General features: G+C 42.2%; 1 protein-coding gene and 1 pseudogene across 3 annotated transcripts in view; one reads left to right on the top strand and one right to left on the bottom strand.

Annotated features, from left to right (window-relative positions):
• The window catches only part of WDPCP (WD repeat containing planar cell polarity effector), a 604,312-nt gene that overhangs the window by 62,373 nt on the left and 518,654 nt on the right, over window positions 1-23,285 (bottom strand). Inside the window, exon 16 of one of the 3 annotated variants that reach the window (XM_069583045.1) lies at window positions 8,203-9,256. The exons of the other annotated variants lie outside the window; for them this stretch is intronic. Coding sequence (XP_069439146.1) covers window positions 8,733-9,256 — 524 coding nt within the window. The 3' untranslated portion in view covers window positions 8,203-8,732. Of the gene's footprint in view, window positions 1-8,202; window positions 9,257-23,285 lie in introns of those variants that run through there. 3 annotated transcript variants of the gene reach the window in all.
• LOC138435150 (frizzled-3 pseudogene) lies at window positions 17,933-18,821 on the top strand (annotated as a pseudogene).

Here is a 23,285-nt window from a genome sequence, read left to right as displayed (position 1 = left end):
AAGGTCAGTTTTCATTCCAATCCCAAAGAAAGGCAATGCAAAAGAATGCTCAAACTACCGCACAATTGCACTCATCTCACATGCTAGGAAAGTAATGCTCAAAATTCTCCAAGCCAGGCTTCAGCAATATGCGAACCATGAACTCCCTGATGTTCAAGCTGGTTTTGAAAAGGCAGAGGAACCAGAGATCAAATTGCCAACATCTGCTGGATCTTGGAAAAAGCAAGAGCATTCTGGAAAAACATGTATTTCTGCTTTATTGACTATGCCAAAGCCTTTGACTGTGTGGATCACAAAAACTGTGGAAAATTCTGAAAGAGATGGGAATACCAGACCACCTAACCTGCCTCTTGAGAAATCTGTATGCAGGTTAGGAAGCAACAGTTAGAACTGGACATGGAACAACAGACTGGTTCCAAATAGGAAAAGGAGTACGTCAAGGCTGTATATTGTCACCCTACTTATTTAACTTCTATGCAGAGTACATCATGAGAAACTCTGGGCTGGATGAAGCACAAGCTGGAATCAAGATTGCCAGGAGAAATATCAATAACCTCAGATATGCAGATGACACCACCCTTATGGCAGAAAGTGAAGAAGAACTAAAAAGCCTCCTGATGAAAGTGAAAGAGGAGAGTGAAAAAGTGGGCTTAAAGCTCAACATTCAGAAAACGAAGATCATGGCATCTGGTCCCATCACTTCATGGGAAATAGATGGGGAAACAGTGGAAACAGTGTCAGACTTTATTTTTGGGGGCTCCAAAATCATGGCAGATGGTGATTGCAGCCATGAAATTACAAGACGCTTACTCCCTTGGAAGAAAAGTTATGACCAACCTAGATAGCATATTCAAAAGCAGAGATATTACTTTGCCAACAAAGGTCCGTCTAGTCAAGGCTGTGGTTTTTCCAGGGGTCATGTATGGATGTGAGAGTTGGACTGTGAAGAAAGCTGAGCACCAAATAATTGATGCTTTTGAAGTGTGGTGTTGGAGAAGACTCTTGAGAGTCCCTTGGACTGCAAGGAGATCCACCTAGTCCATCCTAAAGAAGATCAGTCCTGGGTGTTCATATGAAGGACTGATGCTGAAACTGAAACTCCAATACTTTGGCCACCTCATGAGAAGAGTTGACTCATTGGAAAAGACTCTGATGCTGGGAGGGGTTGAGGGCAGGAGGATGAGATGGCTGGATGGCATCACCAACTCAATGGACGTGAGTTTGAGTGAACTCCAGGAGTTGGTGATGGACAGGGAGGCCTGCTGTGCTGTGATTCATGGGGTTGCAAATAGTCGGATATGACTGAGTGACTGAATTGAACTGAGAGGACTAAAAAATTAAAAAAAAAAAGATTTTTTAAATGATAATAGTAAAAATATATCTAGGAATTTCTCTGGAGCTGTTGCGGGCAGTGTGGTGTCAGTTCAGTTTCAGATAGTTCCGTGTTCCAGCTTATACTTCTCAAGTCTATAGGCCCATTCCAGTGTAGTCGGTGCTAACTGTAGGGTTTTGATCTGTTGCACCTGTCGCTTCCAAAGCGGTTCCCTCTGTTTGAATTCTGTTTGCAAGTCTCTTCAGTGTCTAATTTTTGCCCTGACACAAGGGGCTAAGGTGGTCACTTATTTAGGCTCACTTGTTCAGTCGTGCTATGGGGAGGGAGGAACACTGCAAACAAATATCACTGGAGTGTGTGGGGAGTGCTTTCAGTGTCTCAGCCACACTGGGTTTGCCCCTGCTCATGTGCTTTCCCAATCTACACTGCTCAGGCTCCAGGTTGCTCTGCAGGGGAGCTATCTAAAGCGGGCCCTGGGTTGCATGCACTTCCCAGGTCTAAGCCGGTCAGGTTCAGGTTCTCCACAAAGGCGCAGACTCGGTTGGACCTGCATTTTGTGCCCTTCCTTCCCAGGTCTGAGCAACTCAGGCAACCAGGTGCTTGGCGAGTGGGCTCTTCTTAGGTGTGGTGCGTCTTATCACCTCCCCCATCCCAGCTGCTGGGTTTCCTGCAGCAGGAACGCAGTCTCAGGTGTGCCATGTGTCTGTTCTGGGGAGCTGATCTCTTGGCTGCAACCCTCTTGGCGTTTGTCATCCGTCCAGGATCCCAGGAAGACTTGGTTGGCAACTGGGAACCTGCTCACAGTTTGGTGGAGGATGCCATCTCTGGGGCTGTTTGCCCCTTTATGGCTCTGGCTGCCGCCGGCCCTCCTCCCTGCTTCCAGCCGGGGATGATGGGCCGGCCAGCTGCCAGCTAGCTTTCCTCTGGTATTCTCTTAGTCCTTTGTTCTATGAGCGGCCCAGCAGTGCCTTAGGTTAGGGCTTTTCACTGGAAAGTTCTCTCTCTCTCCCTCTCTCTCTCTCTCTCTCTCTCTCTCTCTCTCTCTCTCTCTCTAGCTATCCCACAGTTTGGATTGCTGTCTCAGGTTAGCTCCCTCAGATTGCCTTCAGGGCATTCAGTCCTGATCCTTACCCTAAGCAATGCAGCCAGCACCTCCCTGTTCAGCCCTCCCTTGCTGGTGGCAGATGCAAGAGTCTGGGCTACTTCTCTGCTGGAGATACCATTAGGCATGTAATCTGTGGGATTTATTTATTTATTTATTTTTCCTCCCAGTTGTGTTGCCTTCTGAGATTCCAAAACTCCCCATAGACCCTCTGGTGAGAGGGTTTCCTGGTGTTTGGAAACTTCTCCTCTTTTATGACTCCCTCCCTGGGATGGATCTCTGTCCCTAACTCTTTTGTCTCTCTTTTTATCTTCTGTATTTTGTCCTACCTCCTTTCCAAGACAATGGGCTGCCTTTCTGGGTGCCTGGTGTCCTCTGCCAGTGTTCAGAAGTTGTTGTGGAATTTGCTCAGCGTTCAAATGTTCTTTTGATGAATTTGTCAGGGAGAAAGTGGTTTCCCCATCCTATTCCTCTGCCATCTTAGGACTGCTCCTGGAATTATTTCTTAAAATTTAAGATGTGCATTGCCTCTGACCAGAAATTCTATTCTTGGGTATATACCCTAAAGGTATGTAGGAAAATGTTCATAGAAGCACTGTTTGTAATAGAAAAAGCTTGAAACTAACTAAATGTCCATCAGTAGTAGAATAGATGAATAAATTATGATATTCACCCAGTGAAATACAATAGGCAGTGAAAATGAATAAACTTACTCATCAGCATGGATATTTTTCCAAAACATAGGATTTGAGTGAAAAAAGCATATAACATGAGGAATGCACTATATATTTGTTTATATGAAATTTAAGAACAGGTAAGACTATGTTTTTTAGGGATGTAGTCACATACAGGAAAATCATAAAGACAAGCAAGAGGATGATTAACATAATATTTAGGACTGTGAGACTAGAAAAGGCAAAATGATAGGATACCAAAAGAAGAACTCCCCAGGTCATTAGGTGCCCAATATGCTACTGGAGATCAGTGGAGAAATAATTCCAGAAAGAATGAAGGGATGGAGCCAAAGCAAAATCAATACCCATTCGTGGATGTGACTGGTGATAGAAGCAAGATCCGATGATGTAAAAAGCAATGTTGCATAGGAACCTGGAATGTCAGGTCCATGAATCAAGGCAAATTGGAAGTGGTCAAACAAGAGGTGGCAAGGGTGAATGTCGACATTCTAGGACTCAGCGAACTAAAATGGACCGGAATGGGTGAATTTAACTCAGATGACCATCATATCTACTACTGCGGGCAGGAATCCCTCAGAAGAAATGGAGTAGCCATCATGGTCAACAAAAGAGTCTGAAATGCAGGACTTGGATGCAATCCCAAAAACGACAGAATGATCTCTGTTCATTTCCAAGGCAAACCATTCAGTATCACAGTTATCCAAGTCTATGCCCCAAACAGTAACGTTGAAGAAGCCGAAGTTGAACGGTTTTATGAAGACCTACAAGACCTTTTAGAACTAACACCGAAAAAAGATACCCTTTTCATTATAGGGGACTGGAATGCAAAAGTAGGAAGTCAAGAAACACCTGGAGTAATAGGCAAATTTGGCCTTGGAATGTGGAATGAAGCAGGGCAAAGACTAATAGAGTTTTGCCAAGAAAATGCACTGGTCATAGCAAACACCCTCTTCCAACAACAACAAGAGAAGACTCTACACATGGACGTCACCAGATGGTCAACACCGAAATCAGATTGATTATATTCTATGCAGCCAAAGATGGAGAAGCTCTATACAGTCAACAAAACCAAGACCCGGAGCTGACTGTGGCTCAGATCATGAACTCCTTAATACCAAATTCAGATTCAAACTGAAGAAAGTAGGGAAAACCGCTAGACCATTCAGGTATGACCTAAATCAAATCCCTTATGATTATTCAGTGGAAGTGAGAAATAGATTTAAGGGCCTAGATCTGATAGAGTGCCTGATGAACTCTGGAATGAGGTTCGTGACATTGTACAGGAGACAAGGATCAAGACCATCCCCATGGAAAAGAAATGCAAAAAAGCAAAATGTCTGTCTGGGGAGGCCTTACAAATAGCTGTGAAAAGAAGAGAGGTAAAAGCCAAAGGAGAAAAGGAAAGATATAAGCATCTGAATGCAGAGTTCCAAAGAATAGCAAGAAGAGATAAGAGAGCCTTCATCAGCGATCAATGCAAAGCAATAGAGGAAAAGAACAGAATGGAAAGACTAGAGATCTCTTCAAGAAAATTTAGAGATACCAAGGGAACAGTTCATGCAAAGATGGGCTCGATAAAGGACAGAAATGGTCTGGACCTAACAGAAGCAGATGATATTAAGAAGAGGTGGCAAGAATACACAGAAGAACTGTACAAAAAAGATCTTCACGACCCAGATAAGCATGATGATGTGATCACTAATCTAGAGCCAGACATCTTGGAATGTGAAGTCAAGTGGGCCTTAGAAAGCATCACTACGAACAAAGCTAGTGGAGGTTATGGAATTCCAGTTGAGCTGTTTCAAATCCTGAAAGATGATGCTGTGAAAGGGCTGCACTCAATATGCCAGCAAATTTGGAAAACTCAGCAGTGGCCACGGGACTGGAAAAGGTCAGTTTTCATTCCAATTCCAAAGAAAGGCAATGCAAAAGAATGCTCAAACTACTGCACAATTGCACTCATCTCACATGCTAGGAAAGTAATGCTCAAAATTCTCCAAGCCAGGCTTCAGCAATATGCGAACCATGAACTCCCTGATGTTCAAGCTGGTTTTAGAAATGGCAGAGGATCCAGAGATCAAATTGCCAACATCTGCTAGATCATGGAAAAAGCAAGAGAGTTCCAGAAAAACATGTATTTCTGCTTTATTGACTATGCCAAAGCCTTTGACTGTGTGGATCACAAGAAACTGTGGAAAATTCTGAAAGAGATGGGAATACCAGACCACCTAACCTGCCTCTTGAGAAATCTGTATGCAGGTTTGGAAGCAACAGTTAGAACTGGACATGGAACAACAGACTGGTTCCAAATAGGAAAAGGAGTACGTCAAGGCTGTATATTGTCACCCTACTTATTTAACTTCTATGCAGAGTACATCATGAGAAACGCTGGACTGGAAGAAACACAAGCTGGAATCAAGATTGCTGGGAGAAATATCAATAACCTCAGATATGCAGATGACACCACCCTTATGGCAGAAAGTGAAGAGGAGCTAAAAAGCCTCCTGATGAAAGTGAAAGAGGAGAGCGAAAAAGTGGGCTTAAAGCTCAACATTCAGAAAACGAAGATCATGGCATCTGGTCCCATCACTTCATGGGAAATAGATGGGGAAACAGTGGAAACAGTGTTAGACTTTATTTTTTGGGGCTCCAAAATCACTGCAGATGGTGACTGCAGCCATGAAATTAAAAGACGTTTACTCCTTGGAAGAAAAGTTATGAGCAACCTAGATAGTATATTCAAAAGCAGAGACATTACTTTGCCGACTAAGGTCCGTCTAGTCAAGGCTATGGTTTTTCCTGTGGTCATGTATGGATGTGAGAGTTGGACTGTGAAGAAGGCTGAGTGCCGAAGAATTGATGCTTTTGAACTGTGGTGTTGGAGAAAACTCTTGAGAGTCCCTTGGACTACAAGGAGATCCAACCAGTCCATTCTGAAGGAGATCAACCCTGGGATTTCTTTGGAAGGAATGATGCTAAAGCTGAAACCCCAGTACTTTGGCCACCTCATTAGAAGAGTTGACTCACTGGAAAAGACTCTGATGCTGGGAGTGATTGAGGGCAGGAGGAGAAGGGGACGACCGAGGATGAGATGGCTGGATGGCATCACTGACTTGATGGACGTGAGTCTGAGTGAACTCTGGGAGATGGTGATGGACAGGGAGGCCTGGCGTGCTGTGATTCATGGGGTCACAAAGAGTCGGACACGACTAAGCGACTGAACTGAACTGAAATGAGACTAGGTAAAGGGATAGGAATGTATTTGGGGAGGAGCATCCAGGAAGCTTAAAAAGTTTGGGCAATATTAATGATTAACTCTGGATAGTGAAATTTTAGGTGGTTTTCATTTTCTTATCTTTCTCACTTTCCATATTTCTGTATTGTGGTTTTTGCAGAGGCAGTGTTCTGTAGGGGTTTCTCTAGAGCAGTGGTTCTCAACTGGAGGTGATTTTGCCATTCCCCTCCATCAAGGAGGCAGTTGGTTGTGTCTGGAGATGTTATTTGAATGTCATGACTGAGGTGGGGGAGCTAGCAGCATCTACTAAGTAAGGCTAGGTATGTTGCTAATGCTTAATCCTATAGTGCACTGGATACCATCCTTAAAGCAATGAATTACTGGGCCCAACATATCTATAGCTCCAAGTTTGAGAAACCCTGGTCTAGAGCCAGACTTAAGGATTGAATTCCAAGCTGTACACCTCACAAGTTGTGTGACGGTTAAAGTTCCTTAATCTCTGTGTCTGTTTTCTTGTCTATAAAATGGGGCTAGTAATAGAATCTACCTTATAGGGTATGAGAATTAGCTGCGTTAAAACATTTAAAGTACTGAGATCAGTGCCAGTCATGTACTAGACACTAATAATTAATTAGCATTAATTATTTGATTTTAAAATTTTATTTCTTATTGAATATATTCAATATACTTATTGAATATATATAAGAATATATATTTCTTATTGAATATATTTTTATTGACTATATTGAATATATTCAAATATAACGTTGATAGTTGATAAATTATACAAAGAGAAACACACAAAATTATACAGAGACACACACACCCTCCTTTAAAATGCAGCATATGAAAATTTTGAATGAAGGCCTTTGCAAGCAATAATGACAGGATATTAGGATCTGTGTTTTATCTGTACTTAATAATAATTCATAAATAAGAAATCACAGGGCTGAACATAAAATGTGTATGAGTTACCGGAACATAAACTATACTAATAGCTTAACTCAAAGATATGTGGCCTAACGATTCAGTTATGATAATCATCCCATACATTAGTACACATTCTGATGTTTCTATTATTCTATATAGCAGCCTTTCCAGAAAGATTCTTGGAAAGTCAGTTTCTTGATTGGATCTCAGGATCTTATCTCATACAGACTTATATATCAAGTGAATGTGTTTTTAAATTTTGGTAGGTTGCAGCTTTTTTCTTTAATAAGAGTTAGTGTTCTAAAAAATAAATTACTTAAAAATATAGAAAATTTATGATTAAATTTCTTTAAGTTTTAACAAAATAAGTGCAGATTATTATGCATGCACATTCAACAGTAATATGGACATTTCCCTCCAAGCAGTTATTATATTTTCAATATAGATATGTTCATAAAGAAGTAGATTGAAATAATGATGTTAATAATGACTTATCATTAGTATAGTTCCATATAATTAACAAAATCCTAACACACACATGGTCACAACAGAGCTTCACAAAAATCTTTTGGGGTATTTGGAATTATCTATATTTTACAGGTGAAGTAGTTGAGACTTAACAGAGATGATGTATTTTTCCAAAGTTATAATTGTAATAATTGTGAAACTATCATTCAAACTCAAATCTTATAATGAATCAGTTACTGTGATAATCCATTTTGTGCTTTTAATAAAACTATGAAGCTTTCTCTGGCTTATACATAACCTTTTAGGAATTGATATAGCAGGGCACTGATTTCTCCTCTCAAAATGACCTTAGTTGTGATACCAGCAACAGAAGGTGGAGAGGGACCCCATGTGCGTTACCTCTAAAAATTACACATAAATGTGATAAAAACAAATTTGATAGCTTCATAATTATTATAGACCTTTTATTTTTAACAGTTTAATTTTGGGTAATTGAAAATACACACCAAACTAGAGAGAATGGTATATATAAACTACTATATTATGCATCACCCACCTTCATCAATCATCAGTTCATGAACACTTTAAGTCATGTATATCCCTATTATTTCCTCTACACTGGATTCAGTCAGTTCAGTTCAGTTCAGTTGCTCAGTCGTGTCCAACTCGTTGCGACCCCATGAACTGCAGCATGCCAGGCCTCCCTGTCCATCACCAACTCCCAGAGTCCACCCAAACCCATGTCCGTTGAGTTGGTGATGCCATTCAACCATCTCATCCTCTGTTGTCCCCTTCTCCTCCTGCCCTCAATCTTTCCCAGCATCAGGGTCTTTTCCAATGAGTCAGCTCTTCGCATTAGGTGGCCAAAGTATTGGAGTTTCAGCTTCAACATCAGTCCTTCCAGTGAACACCCAGGACTGATCTCCTTCAGGATGGACTGGTTGGATTTCCTTGCAGTCCAAGGGACTCTCAAGAGTCGTCTTCAACACCACACTTCAAAAGCATCAATTCTTCAGCGCTCAGCTTTCTTTCTAGTTCAACTCTCACATCCATACATGACCACTGGAAAACCATAGCCTTCACTAGACTGACCTTTGTTGACAAAGTAATGTCTGTGCTTTTTAATATGCTGTGTAGGTTGGTCATAACTTTCCTTCCAAGGAGTAAGCGTCTTGTAATTTCATGGCTGCAGTCACCATCTGCAGTGATTTTGGAGTCCAGGAAAATAAAGTCAGCCACTGTTTCCACTGTTTGCCCATCTATTTCCCATGAAGTGATGGGACCAGATGCCATGATCTTCGTTTTCTGAATGTTCAGCTTTAAGCCAACTTTTTCACTCTCCACTTTCACTTTCATCAAGAGGCTTTTTAGTTCCTCTTCACTTTCTGTCATAAGGGTGGTGTCATCTGCATATCTGAGGTTATTGATATTTCTTCTGGCAATCTTGATTCCAGCTTGTGCTTCATCCAGCCCAGAGTTTCTCATGATGTACTCTGCATATAAGTTAACACACTGGATTATTTTGAGGCAAATTTCAGATATATCATTTCTTTTGTACAAAGTTTATTATGCAAATTTTGTTTTTCAAAAATTTTAATTTTGAAATACTGAAAATCTGAATCATTTTATACAAAGATGTTTCCAACTAATGTATTCCGGTAGGTATCTATTCATGAATTAAAATAATCACATACAGTATGCTTTTCTTTTGGAATTTAGATGTCTAAGAAATAGTAAGAGAAAGTTTTTTTTACCTGTTCTATGCAGTCTTCTCTTATTTCTCTTTTTAAAATAAAAAATCACAATATCTTAAAATCTAATAAAGACTTCAATAAAAATTATAGAACCTTTTAATATCCTCATTAAAAAGAGAAATACTTAAAATAATCATAACTTAAAATAGTTAAATAGCCACGACTTAAAACTAGAGAAAGCAATAAACAAACTTCAGAAGAGTATGAATTTCCTTCATTATTATGGCTGAATAATATTCCATTGTGTGTGTGTATATCATATTTTTTTATCCAATCATCACTAATGGATGCTTAGATTGGTTTCGTATGTTGGCTACTGTAAATAATGTTGCAGCGAACATGGAAGGGTACACATATCTTTTTGAGTTAGTGCTTTTGTTTCTTCTGATAAATACCCAGAAATGGAATTGCTGGATCATCTGGTAATTCTAGTTTTAATTTTTTGAGGAAACTTCATACTGTTTTCCATAGTGGTTGTACCAATTTATATTCACACCAACAAGGCATGAGGGTTTCTTTTTCTCCACATTTATGACCAACACTTGTTATTTTCTGTCTTTTTGATGGTAGACATTCTGATAGGTGTGAGGTGATAAGTCATTGTTTTAATTTGCATTTCCCTAATGAATAGTGATGTTGAGCACCTTATCATGTACCTATTTGCCCTCTGTATGTCTTCTTCAGAAAAAAATGTCTATTCAGAGTCTCTGCCCATTTTGAAATTACATAAGTATATTAGTTATTGTATATTTTGGATATTAACCTCTTATCAGATGTGTGATTTGCAGATATTTTCACTCAGTCTCTCTGTTGCCTTTTCATTTTGTTGATGGCTTCCTTTGCTGTCTAGAGGCTTTGTAATTTATGTAGACTTTCTTGTTTGTTTGCTTTGCTTTTGTTGTTTAACCCAAAAATCATCACCAAGATTGATGTCAGGGCACTTACTATATAAAACTTCTAGGAGTTTAGGTTTCAGTTTTTACATTCAGGTCTTTAAAGAATTTTGAGTTAACTTTTGTGTACGGTGTAGGATAGTGGTTCTGCATGTGACTATCCAGTTTTCCCCATACCATTTATTAAAGAGACTATTCATTCTCCATTGTATATTCCTGGCTCCTTTGTTGTTAATTAATTGACCATATATTTGTAGGTTTATTTCTAAACTCTCAATTCTGTTCTGTTGATCTATGTGTCTGTTTCTATGCTAATACTATTTTGATTACTATAGTTTGTAATATAGTATGAATCAGGAAGCATGATGACTCCAGATTTGTTGTTCTTCTTCTGCTGTTTGGGGTCTTTTGTAGTTAAATACAGTTTTTTAACTGTTCATTTTACTTCTGTGAAAACAGTTACTGAGTGTTGAGTTACTTTCCAGGAGATACCAGTTACCTGGAATAAAACAGTGAAAGAGTGCTATCCTCCGTCTTTGGAAAGTATTTCAGTAGGCAATATATGTCTTAAATTAGATGCCTGTTTCTAAGGCAGAAGGTTTAAGACAAGTAAATGGGCCTCTTTCACAGAAAGACTGGGTGATTTTTCAGTTGCAGCTTCTGTCTTGGGCCCTGGGGCATATTCAGGTGAATCTAGGAGCACTTTATTTATTTTGTTTATTTTTTTATTTATTATTATTTTTTTTTTTTAGTTTTTTATTTTTTAAATTTTAAAATCTTTAATTCTTACATGCATTCCCAAACTGTTTCTTAGTTTGCTAGAGACCTCTTCGTCTCGTGGATGCAAGCCCCATTGGTTTTTAAAGGTAGATGTTTGGGGGCTCAGCTCTAAGGCACAGATCTTAAAGTCTGGGGAATCAGATGTGGGGTTCAAATCCCTTGCTCTTCAGGGAGAAGATCTGATTTGAGAGTTCCGATTGTGGCTTGCCATGTGAGGTAGTTTGTGGCAAGATTATGTTTCAGTCTCTCCTACCTATTTTAGATCATGTGTGAATGGCATAGTAGTTTTCCCTACTGTCTTCAATCTGAGCCTGAGTTTTGCAATAGGGATTTCATGATCTGAGCCACAGTTAGCTCTTGGTCTTGTTTTTGCTGACTGTATATAGCTGCTGCATCTTCGACTGCAAAGAATATAATCAGTCTGAGTTTAGTACTGACCATCTGGTGATGCCCATGTTTAGAATCATCTCTTGTGTTGCTGGAAGAGAGTGTTTGCTGTGACCAGTGCCTTCTCTTGGCAGAACTCTGTTAGTCTTTGCTCTGCTGCATTTTGTACCCCAAGGCCAAATTTGCCTGATACTCCAGGTATCTCTTGACTTCCAACTTTTGCATTTCTGTCCCCTATGATGAAAAGGACATATTTTTTTGGTGTTAGTTCCTAAAGGTCTTGTAGGTCTTCATAGAACTATTCAACTTCAGCTTCTTCGGCATTGGTGGTTGGGGCCTAGGCTTAGATTACTGTGATATTGAATGGTTTGCCTTGGAAATGAATAGAGATCATTCTGTTATTTTTGAGATTGCACCCAAGTACTTTCAGACTCTTTTGTTGACTATGAGGGCTACTCCATTTCTTCTAAGGGATTCTTGCCCACAGTAGTAGATAAAGTGGTCATCTGAATTAAATTCACCCATTCTAGTCCATTTTAGTTCACTGATTCCAAACTAATATCATGGCATCTGGTCTCATCACTTCATGGCAAATAAATGGGGAAACAGTGGCTGACTTTATTTTTCTGGGCTCCAAAATCACTGCAGATGGTGACTACAGCCATGAAATTAAAAGAGGCTTGCTTCTTGGAAGGAAAGTTATGAGCAATCTAGACAGCATATGAAAAAGCAGAGACATTACTTTGTCAACAGAGGTCCATCTAGTCAAGGATATGGTTTTTCCAGTGGTCATGTATAGATGTCGGGTTGGACTATAAAGAAAGCTGAGCGCCAAAGAATTGATGCTTTTGAACTGTGGTGTTGGAGAAGACTCTTGAGAGTCCCTTGGACTGCAGGGAGATCCAGCCAGTTCATCCTAAAGGAGATCAGTCCTGGGTGTTCATTGGAGGGACTGATGTTGAAGCTGAAACTCCAATACTTTGGCCACCTGTTGCGGAGTGATGACTCATTGGAAAAGACCCTGATGCTGGGAAAGATTGAGGGCAGCAGAAGGGGACGACAGAGGATGAGATGGTTGGATGGCATCACTGACACAATGGACATGGGTTTGGGTGGATTCTGGGAGTTGGTGATGGACAGGGAGGCCTGGAGTGCTGCGGTTCATAGGGTCCCAAAGAGTCAGACACAACTGAGTGACTGAACTGAACTGATTTCTAAAATGTTGATATTCACTCTTGCCATATCCTGATTGATCATTTCCAATTTACCTTCATTCATGGACCTAACAATCCAAGCTCCTATGCAATATTTTTCTTTACAGCATCAGACTTTACTTTCACTACCATATATAGCCACAGATGATCATTGTCCACTTTGGCTCAGCCTCTTCGTTTCTTCTGGAGCTGTTTTTCTGCTCTTCTCCAGTAGCATATTGGGCACCTACCAACCTGGGGAGTTCATCTTTCAGTGTCATATCTTTTTGCTTTTTCATACTGTTCATGGGGCTCTTGAGGAAAGAATGAAGTGGTTTGCCATTCTCTTCTCCAGTGGACCATGTGTTTTCAGAACTCTCCACCATGACCTGTCTGTCTTGGGTGGCCCTACATGCCACAGCTCATAGCTTCACTGAATTATACAAGATTGTTATCCATGTGATAAGTTTGGTTAGTTTTCTGTGATTGCAGTTTTCATTCTGTCTGCCCTCTGATGGATGAGGGTAAGAGGCTTGAGAAGCATCCTGGTGGGAGGATTGGCTGTGGGTAAAAGTGGGTCTTGCTCTGATGGATGAAGCCATGCTCAGTAAATGTTTAATCCAATTTTCTGCCTATGGGTGGAGCTGTGTTCCTTCCCTGTAGTTTGGCCTTAGGCCAAAGTATGGTAGGTGTAATGGCAGTAATGGCAACCTCCTTCAAAAGAACTCCAAGGACCATTATAGTCAGTGGGCTAATGGCAACCTCCTCCAAGAGGGCTTATGCCAACATGCTGCACCTCCCAGGACTGCTGCTGCCAGTGCCCCTGATCCCGCAGCAGGCCACTGCTGACCCACACTTCTGCAGGAGACCCTCAAATACTCACTGGAAGGTCTGGCTCAGTCTGTTATGGAGGTCACTGCTTCTTTCCCCTGAGTCCTGGTGCATAGCAGGTTTTGTTTGTACCCTCCAAGAGTCTCTGGCAGGTATGGGGTTTGATTTTAATATGATAGTGACTGTCCTACTGTCTAGATGTGGCTTCTCCTCTGTCTTTGGATGTGGAGTATCTTTTTTTACTTGGTCTGTTCTAACATCTTCCTGTTGATAGTTTAGCAGCTAGTGTGTTTTGATGTTCTTGCAGGAGAAGATAAGAGTATGTCCTTCTTCTCTACCATTTTAAGCTAGCATTCAGGTATGACATAAATAAAATCCCTTATGATTATACATTGAAAGTGAAGTTGCTCAGTCGTGACCCACTCTTTGGGATCTGGTGGACTGTAGCGTACCAGGCTCCTCTGCCCATTGGATTCTCTAAGCAAGAGTGGTTTGCAATTTCCTTCTCCAGGGGATCTTCCTGACCCAGGGATCAAACCCGGGTCTCCCACATTGCAGGCAGACGCTTTAACCTCTGAGCCACCAGGGAAGCTCCTGATTATACAATGCTGCTGCTGCTGCTAAGTCACTTCAGTCGTGTCCGACTCTGTGCGACCCCATGGACTGCAGCCTACCAGGCTCCTCTGTCCATGGGATTTTCCAGGCAAGAGTACTGGAGTGGGTTGCCATTGCCTTCTCCTGTAACTGCATAGTGATACACCAATTCCACTTACTGCTATGGCGGAAAAACACATTTAATGAGACATGAAGACAAAGCACAAACCCGACTAAGGGGACACACCCTGTGGACCACAGCACAGCTATGACCAGAGCAAGTGGGGAGACGGGGGAGGGGAGATGGATGGGTAAACTACAGCCTTGGGGGCAGGGGGGAGGGTCTGGATTGACAATGACTAAGCAGACAACAGGATGAGACAGGAAATCAAAACCAATGATGAAAGCAGACACACTGTCAGAGAACTCTAACACCAAGGAAAACATACAGAACTGTTCTTTAACAAGTATTCGGAAAGAAATCAAGCATGAAACCACAGAGAAATCGTCAAAGAATTTTAAATATCAACTAATTAGCTAATGATGCAAATTATAAAAAGTGTGTCAAAAGACCACAAAATGGACTAGTTACCACTTCACAGGCCGCTAAAATGACACACGGTTAACTTAATTATAAGCTGACTAGCAATGCAGCTAACATGAAATGGGTGGTAACAGAAAAAAGTGATAATACAAGTCCAGTTACAAAGCAGAGTGTTGTACATGTGATTTCATGGGGTAAATAGCAATGCACTCACAGAATGTAAGCTCAACATGCAAGAAAGCTGGAACATGTGCTTTAGAGCCGCATACTCTGTCACCAAAAGCCCTAGGTGGTCATCCCGTTTTTAGACACGGAAAAGTGAGGCAGCCCGACGTCTTCCCTGGGGTCCTGGGGCACCGGGCTTTTAACCTGGTTTCACACACAGAGCTGGCCTGAGCGCGCGGCCAGGTCCATCAGCAAACAGACCAATGTAGATTCTTGGTTTTGTTCCCACCGCATGCCCTGCACCCTGCAACCAGGCATCCCCAATGGAAAAAGTGCTGCACGGCTTTCCCACACCATGAGAGCTGCCTATGGTTACTTTCACGAAGCTGTCTGTTCCCTGAGAACAGAAACTTCCCTGCAGCTGCTGTGCCCAGCACAGGCCAGGCCCAATGTTATAGAGGCAGGCTGAGTTCATGACGATGTGCTAAGCCGGTGGTCCAAATATCAAGACTAATTTGTCGCTGTGCCATTGTGGAATGATTAAAGACTAGGCAGGTTAAAAAATTTAAGACCCCTGAGGGTAGCAAATGTACCTGATTTCCTTCTGGGTAAAAAGAGAAAAACCAACCAACCAACCAACAAACAAAGAAAACCAGTGTCCTGGGGGAAGGATGCGGCAGGGAGGAGGCAGACACATACCAGAGTCATGATGCCCGCGGTCTCCCTCCTGCGCCGGGCTGTGCCGCCTCCTTCTGGGCTTGGGCAGGGGTGGGCAGGAGCCTGCACGTGAGGAGGCAGGATGCAGGTTGAGGGAGCTGACTGATTTTAAACGATGGAGGCTGCCTAAGCTCCCCCTGCTCTCCCTGCTCTCAGTCTCCTCGGCCCGCTGCTCTGTATTCTCCTTCTCTTCTTCGATCAACTGAATCTCTTCGTTGATGGCGTCTAGCTGCTCCTGCAGCATCACAGTCAGAGTCTCGGCATCACCCTGCCCACTGGGCGACAGCTGAGTGGCCGAGCTGAAGAGGGTGACCCTGTCGCCCTCGCCGTCAGACATGCCCTCATCACTCTCGAATGCCTGGGCCATGTCAGCCAGCATGATAGCTTGCTGCGCGTGCTCCCAGTCCTGCTCCTTCAGGGTCTGCACCTCAGGGCCACAGCGTGAGGGGGCAGGAGCCTTACAAGGTGCCCACCAGGGACAGGAAGGGGGCGGTGGGGTCCTTGCCTTGGACGGCTCACCGCGCAGCGCTGCCAGCCGGCCTTTCTGGGGGTGCCGCAGTACCACCCTGTTGTCCGAGGAGTCTGCTGGCCAGTCCGCCACAGGGAACCTGAGGTCTGGGGTGCTGCCCAAGTGGGGTTGGCCATGGTGGAAGGGAGCCCCTTGCAGTCTCATCTGGTCCAGTTCAGCTCTCAGGGTTTCCAGGTTTAGAGTCAGCTGGTCCTGGTGCAGCTCCTTGTTCTTCTCCTCCAGTTGGGCCTCCATCTGGCACAGCCTCTCCTCTATGCTGCCCTGTCTCTCTCCCGCCTTGGAGAGCGCGGCCACCCTCTGCGCCAGCTCGGCCTCCACCTCGGGCAGAGTCTCTGGCCTCCTCAGCCTCTGCTGCAGCTTCTCCACCAGCTCCAGGTGGTGGTTCTATCCTCTGTCTTCTTGTCCAGGGCCTTGTGGTGCTCAAACAGCAATTTCAGCGCCCTGAGCACCTCTACCTCGCTGGTCATGCCGGTTGGGGACTGCACCTGCTGCTTGCCCGCCATCATCTGGAGGGATGGCACATATGGGGAAACCAGGTGCTCCAGCAGCAGCCTGGTGTTTCTTTCCACTTTTAGCTCAGCGATTTCTTCTCTTTTAAGAAGCTAGTCCCTGCATATTTTTAGTTCTTCCGTAGGAGTTGGAAACTCATGATATGGGCATGGAATGTGATGTTCTCTGCAGCATTCTTGTATCCACGTTGCTTCCCAGATGCCGTGGTAAGCTTGCTCATAAAAGTAGCATCCAATTACAACCATGAGTGGTATGAGATACAGAGTGCTGAAAACACCAATCTGGATCATAAACTTCACCAGTTTATCCTGGTTCTCCGGTCACTCCGAGGCACACGCTGGTGGTCCTCGCTGGCTCCGTTTACCTGAGGGACCTGCCCCCGGCCAGCGCCGCAGCCCCCCCAGGAGCCCGCCCCGAGGTGTGAGATAGTTCAGTCAAAGGAAGAAATAGCTCTTCTCCTAAGATGGAATCTGTTGTTTGGGAATGTGGTTGATCAACTTGACACATTGGCCACATGGTACCTGATGTAATAAAATGAAAAGAAGAGGCAGTTCAGTTCAGTTCAGTCGCTCAGTCACGTCTGACTCTTTGCAACCCCATCAATCACAGCAAGCCAGGCCTCCCTGTCCATCACCAACTCCCAGAGTTCACTCAGACTCACATCCATTGAGTCAGTGATGCTATCCAGCCATCTCATCCTCTGTCATCCCCTTCTCCTCCTGCCCCCAATCCCTCCCAGCATCAGAGTCTTTTCCAGTGAGTCAACTCTTCGGATGAGATGGCCAAAGTACTGGAGTTTCAGCTTTAGCATCATTCCTTCCAAAGAAATCCCAGGGCTGATCTCCTTCAGAATGGACTGGTTGGATCTCCTTGCAGTCCAGGGGGCTCTCAAGAGTCTTCTCCAAGATGATGTCATTTTCCCATATTGTGAAACCAAAAACAAATGCCTTTTGTGAGACCAAGCTAACAAATCTCTGATGGTGTGAAGAGTAATTCTGTTTGAAGAACTTAACAGTAAGATAGAAGTACTTTCAAGCTGAGACCTGCAGGTGTACAAAGATCTAAAATACATATTGAGTAGGTCTGATCATCTGAATCCCATTCAATCAAGAAAGCATGGCTATGAGTTGAATCGTCTTCTATCTGTGGCCTTTGACAATGTTTGTGGGCCATATAGGTGGGCACAGTTTTTTTTCTTTGAGCCTATTAACTTGAGGATGTGCCAGGATTTGCCTTATAACACTGCCTTCACGCCCAATCTTCTGAATCATTATGACCAACAGACGGCAGTTTTAGCAGTGGAGGTTCCCAGATTGTGGTGAGCTGTAATCTCGGCTGTTGGACCTGAATTTAGCTGGCGATCCTACTGAAGGAGCCTCAGTGGCAGTGCAGGGGGACTATGGCTTTTGGTGTCCCCGAGGGTTGAAAATTGATCCTGATCTTGGCTGTTCCTTTTTGCACATGCGTGATTGTTCACCTCCTTGTCCAAATATGTACTTTAGGAGAGAAGAGCTTTCATTTGCTCGGTATTTCATAGGATTGATTTCAATCATTTGCCTCTCTGCCACGTTGTTTACTTTTTTAACTTTTTTGATTAATGTGGTAAGATTCCATTATCCTGAAAGATCCATTATAATTTATGCTGTCTGCTACATGATGGTGTCATTAATTTTCTTCATTGGGTTTTTGCTTGAGGACCGAGTTGCCTGCAGTGCATCCAGCCCTGCACAGTATAAGGCTTCCACAGTGACCCAAGGATCTCATAACAAAGCCTGTATCATGCTTTTTATGATACTCTATATTTTTACTATGGCTGGCAGCATTTGGTGGGTGATTCTTGCCATCACGTGGTTCTTGGCAGCTGTGCCAAAGTTGGGGTAGTGAAGCTAAGAAAGCCTTGCTGTTTCATGCCAGTGCATGGGGCATCCCGGGAACACAGACCATCATCCTTTTAGCGATGAATAAAATTGAAGGTGACAATATCAGTGGCATGTGTTTTGTTGGCCTCTACGATGTTGATGCCTTGAGGTATTTTGTTCTTGTACCCCTCTGCCTGTATGTGGTAGATGGGGTTTCACTCCTTTTAGCCAGCATTGTATACCTAAACAGACTGCGAGTTGAGATTATACAATGGAAGTCACAAATAGACTCAAGAGAGTAGATCTGATAAAGAGTGCCTGAAGAACTATGGAGGGAGGTTCATAATACTGTATACTGGGCTCACATCAAACATTTTATAACCTTTTACTCCTTCCCTCATAAACACAATTTACGAACTCATACTGGATTTTACTTCTTTCTGTATTGTTTCCATGAACACATTTCAGTGGTTTAGTTATTTTTGCTATTTTTGTCTTTATAGACTAGTGTTACAAGTAATTTATGTGCCATAATTACAGTATTGTGTTTTTCTTTATATTTCCATTAGCAATGAGTTATATTTTCATGTTATTGTCTAGCATTTTGTTTGTTTCAATTTAAACTCCTTTTAGCACTTCTGGCAAGGCAGATCAAGTACTGATGATCTGATGATCTCCCTCAGCATTTCTTTGTCTGGGAAAGTCTTTCTTTCTCCTCCTTTCTTAAAGAGAAGAAATTTTGCCAGGTGTAAAGTGTTCTTGTTTGAAAGATTTTCCTTTAAAGTTTTGAATATATCATCCCACTTGCTTCTGACCTACAAAGTTTCTGCTAAGAAATCCACCAATAGTCTATGTGTTTTTCCTTGCATATTTTAATGTGACAAGTCACTTTTCTCTCACTGCTGTGAAAATTCTCTCTTTGCATTGGATTTTTGACAGTTATAATGTGTCTCATAAGAATCCCTTTGGGTTCAACCTATTGCAGACTTTGGGGCCTCTAAATCTGGATGTCCGTTTCCCTCTCTAGATTTCTGATGTCTCAACCATTATTTCTCTCTCTTTTTTTAAATTTAAATTTATTTATTTTAATTGGAAGCTAATTACTTTAAAATATTGTATTCGTTTTGCCATACATCAACATGAATCCACCATGAGTGTACACATGTTCCCAAACCTGAACCCCTGTCTCACATCCCTCCCCATACCATCCCTCTGGATCATCCCAGTGCACCAGCCCCAAGCGTCCTGTATCCTGCATCGAACTTGGACTGGCGATTCATTTCTTATATGATATTATACATGTTTCAATGCCATTCTCCCAAATAATCCCACCCTCGCCCTCTCCCACAGAGTCCAAAAGACTGTTTTACACTTCTGCGTCTCTTTTGCTGTCTCTCATACAGGGTTATTATTACCATCTTTCTAAATTCCATATATATACGTTAGTATACTGTATTGGTGTTTTTCTTTCTGGCTTACTTCACTCTGTATAATCAACTCCAGTTTCATCCACCTCATTAGAACTGATTCAAATGTATTCTTTTTAATGGCTGAGTAATACTCCGTTGTGTATATGTACCACAGCTTTCTTATCCATTCATCTGCTGATGGACGGACATCTAGGTTGCTTCCATGTCCTGACTATTATAAACAGTGCTGCGATGAACATTGGGGTACACGTGTCTCTTTCATTTCTGGTTTCCTTGGAGTGTATGCCCAGCAGTGGGATTGCTGGGTCATAAGGGAGTTCTATTTCCAGTTTTTTAAGGAATCTCCACACTGTTCTTCATAGTGGCTGTACTAGTTTGCATTCCCACCAACAGTGTAAGAGGGTTCCCTTTTCTCCACACCCTCTCCAGCATTTATTGCTTGTAGACTTTTGGATTGCAGCCATTCTGACTGATGTGAAATGGTACCTCATTGTGGTTTTGATTTGCATTTCTCTGATAATGAGTGATGTTGAGGATCTTTTCATGTGTTTGTTAGCCATCTGTATATCTTCTTTGGAGAAATGTCTATTTAGTTTTTTGGCCCATTTTTGATTGGGTCATTTATTTCTCTGGAATTGAGCTGCAGGAGTTGCTTGTATATTTTTGAGATTAGTTATTTGTCAGTTGCTTCATTTGCAGTTATTTTCTCCCATTCTGAAGGCTGTCTTTTCACCTTGCTTATAGTTTCCTTTGTTGTGCAGAAGCTTTTAATTTTAATTAGATCCCATTTGTTATTTTTGCTTTTATTTCCAATATTCTGGGAGGTGGGTCAATATACCATGTTCATGGATCAGAAGAATCAATATAGTGAAAATGAGTATACTACCCAAAGCAATCTATAGATTCAATGCAATCCCTAACAAGCTACCAATGGTAATTTTCACAGAACTAGAACAAATAATTTCACAATTTGTATGGAAATGCAAAAGACCTTGAATAGACAAAGCAATCTTGAGAAAGAAGAATGGAATTGGAGGAATCAACCTGCCTGACTTCAGGCTCTACTACAAAGCCACAGTCATCAAGACAGTATGGTACTGGCACAAAGACAGAAATATAGATCAATGGAACAAAATAGAAAGCCCAGAGATAAATCCATGCACCTATGGACAGCTTATCTATGAGAAAGGAGGCAAGAATATACAATGGAGAAAAGACAATCTCTTTAACAAGTGGTGCTGGGAAAACTGGTCAACCACTTGTAAAAGAATGAAACTAGAACAGTAACACCATACACAAAAATAAACTCAAAATGGATTAAAGATCTAAATGTAAGACCAGAAACTATAGAACTCTTAGAGGAGAACATAGGCAAAATAGTCTCCAACATCAACCATTATTTCTTTAAGTTTTTGGCTTTTCTCTTTCTTTCTGTCTGCCCTCCTGAGACTCCCAAAATACTATTGGTTCTTTATAGGTATACCATAAATTCCATAGACTTTCTTCATATTTTTTTTTTATTTTTTGTTGTTCCTCTCAATGAATAAATAGCTGCAAATTATAGGTCCCAGTTTTCTTTTTCTTTCTAAAATGGTTTCTATTTCTTTATTAACATCTCATTTTTTTTTCTGTTTGTCTTCAGTTGTTTATCTGATGTGTCCTCTTTTACCTCATTGAGCTGCTTTATGACAATTCAAAAAATATTCTTTGTCAAGCCATTCATCTATATACATTTCTTTAGGGTTGGTTCAGTTCAGTTCAGTTTTTCATTTGTGTCTGACTCTTTGTGACCCTATGGACTGCTGCACTCCAGGTTTCCCTGTCCTCCACCATCTCTAGGAGATTGCTCAAACTCATGTCCATTGAGTTGATGATGCCTTAATGTCCTCTGTCATCCCCTCCTCCTGCCTTCTGTCTTTCCCAGCATCAGGGTCTTTTCCAATGAGTCAGCTCTTCTCATCAGGTGGCCAAAGTATTGGAGCTTCAGCTCCAGCTTCAGTCCTTCCAATGATATTGAGGGTTGATTTCTTTTAGGTTTGTTTTGCTGTTCAAGGGGACTCTCAAGAGTCTTCTCCAACACCACAGTGTGAAAGCATCAATTCTTCAGTGCTCAGCCTTCTCTATGGTCCAGCTCTCACATCCATACATGACTACTGGAAAAACCATAGCTTTGACTATCTAGACCTTTGTTGGCAAAGTATTTGTCTCTGCTTTTTAATAAGTCGTCTAGGTTGTCTAGGTGGCTTCCCTGGTGGCTCGGAGGTTAAAGCATCTGCCTAATGTGGCAGACCTGGGTTCGATCCCTGGGTCAGGAAGATCCCCTGGAGAAGGAAATGGCAACCAACTCCAGTATTCTTGCCTGGAGAATCCCATGGACGGAGGAGCCTGGTGGGCTACAGTCCATGGGGTCGCAAAGAGTTGGACATGACTGAGCGACAACTTTCAATTTTAACTTTCATGTTGGTCATAGCTTTTATTCCAAGGAGCAAGCATCTTTTAATTTCATGGCCCCAGTCACCATCTGCAGTGATTTTGGAGCCCAAGATAATAAAATCTGTCACTGTTTCCATCGTTTCCCCATCTGTTTGCCTTGAAATGATGGGACTGGATGCCATGATCTTAGTTTTTTGAATGTTCAATATTAAGCCAGCTTTTTCACTCTCCTATTTCACCTTCCTCAAGAGGATCTTTAGTTCATCTTCACTTTCTGCCGTAAGAGTGGTATCATCTGCACATCTGAGGTTACTGATATTTCCCCTGGCAGTCTTGATTCCAGCTTGTGCCTCATCCAGCCCTGCATTTCACATGATGTACTCTGCAATAAACTGTGGAAAATTATGAAAGAGATGGGAATACCAGACCACCTGACCTGCCTCTTGAGAAATCTGTATGCAGGTCAGGAAGCAACAGTTAGAACTGGACATGGAACAACAGACTGGTTCCAAATAGGAAAAGAAGTACGTCAAGGCTGTATATTGTCACCCTGCTTATTTAACTTCTATGCAGAGTACATCATGAGAAACGCTGGACTGGAAGAAGCACAAGCTGGAATCAAGATTGCTGGGAGAAATATCAATAACCTCAGATATGCAGATGACACCACCCTTATGGCAGGAAGTGAAGAGGAACTAAAAAGCCTCTTGATGAAAGTGAAAATGGAGAGTGAAAAAGTTGGCTTAAAGGTCAACATTCAGAAAACGAAGATCATGGCATCCGGTCCCATCACTTCACGGGAAATAGACGGGGCAACAGTGTCAGACTTTACTTTTGGGGGGGCTCCAAAATCACTGCAGATGGTGACTGCAGCCATGAAATTAAAAGATGGTTACTCCTTGG

Source organism: Ovis canadensis, chromosome 3, assembly GCF_042477335.2.
Source record: "Ovis canadensis isolate MfBH-ARS-UI-01 breed Bighorn chromosome 3, ARS-UI_OviCan_v2, whole genome shotgun sequence".
NCBI lineage: Eukaryota > Metazoa > Chordata > Mammalia > Artiodactyla > Bovidae > Ovis > Ovis canadensis.
This window is presented reverse-complemented; position numbering and strand designations above follow the sequence as displayed.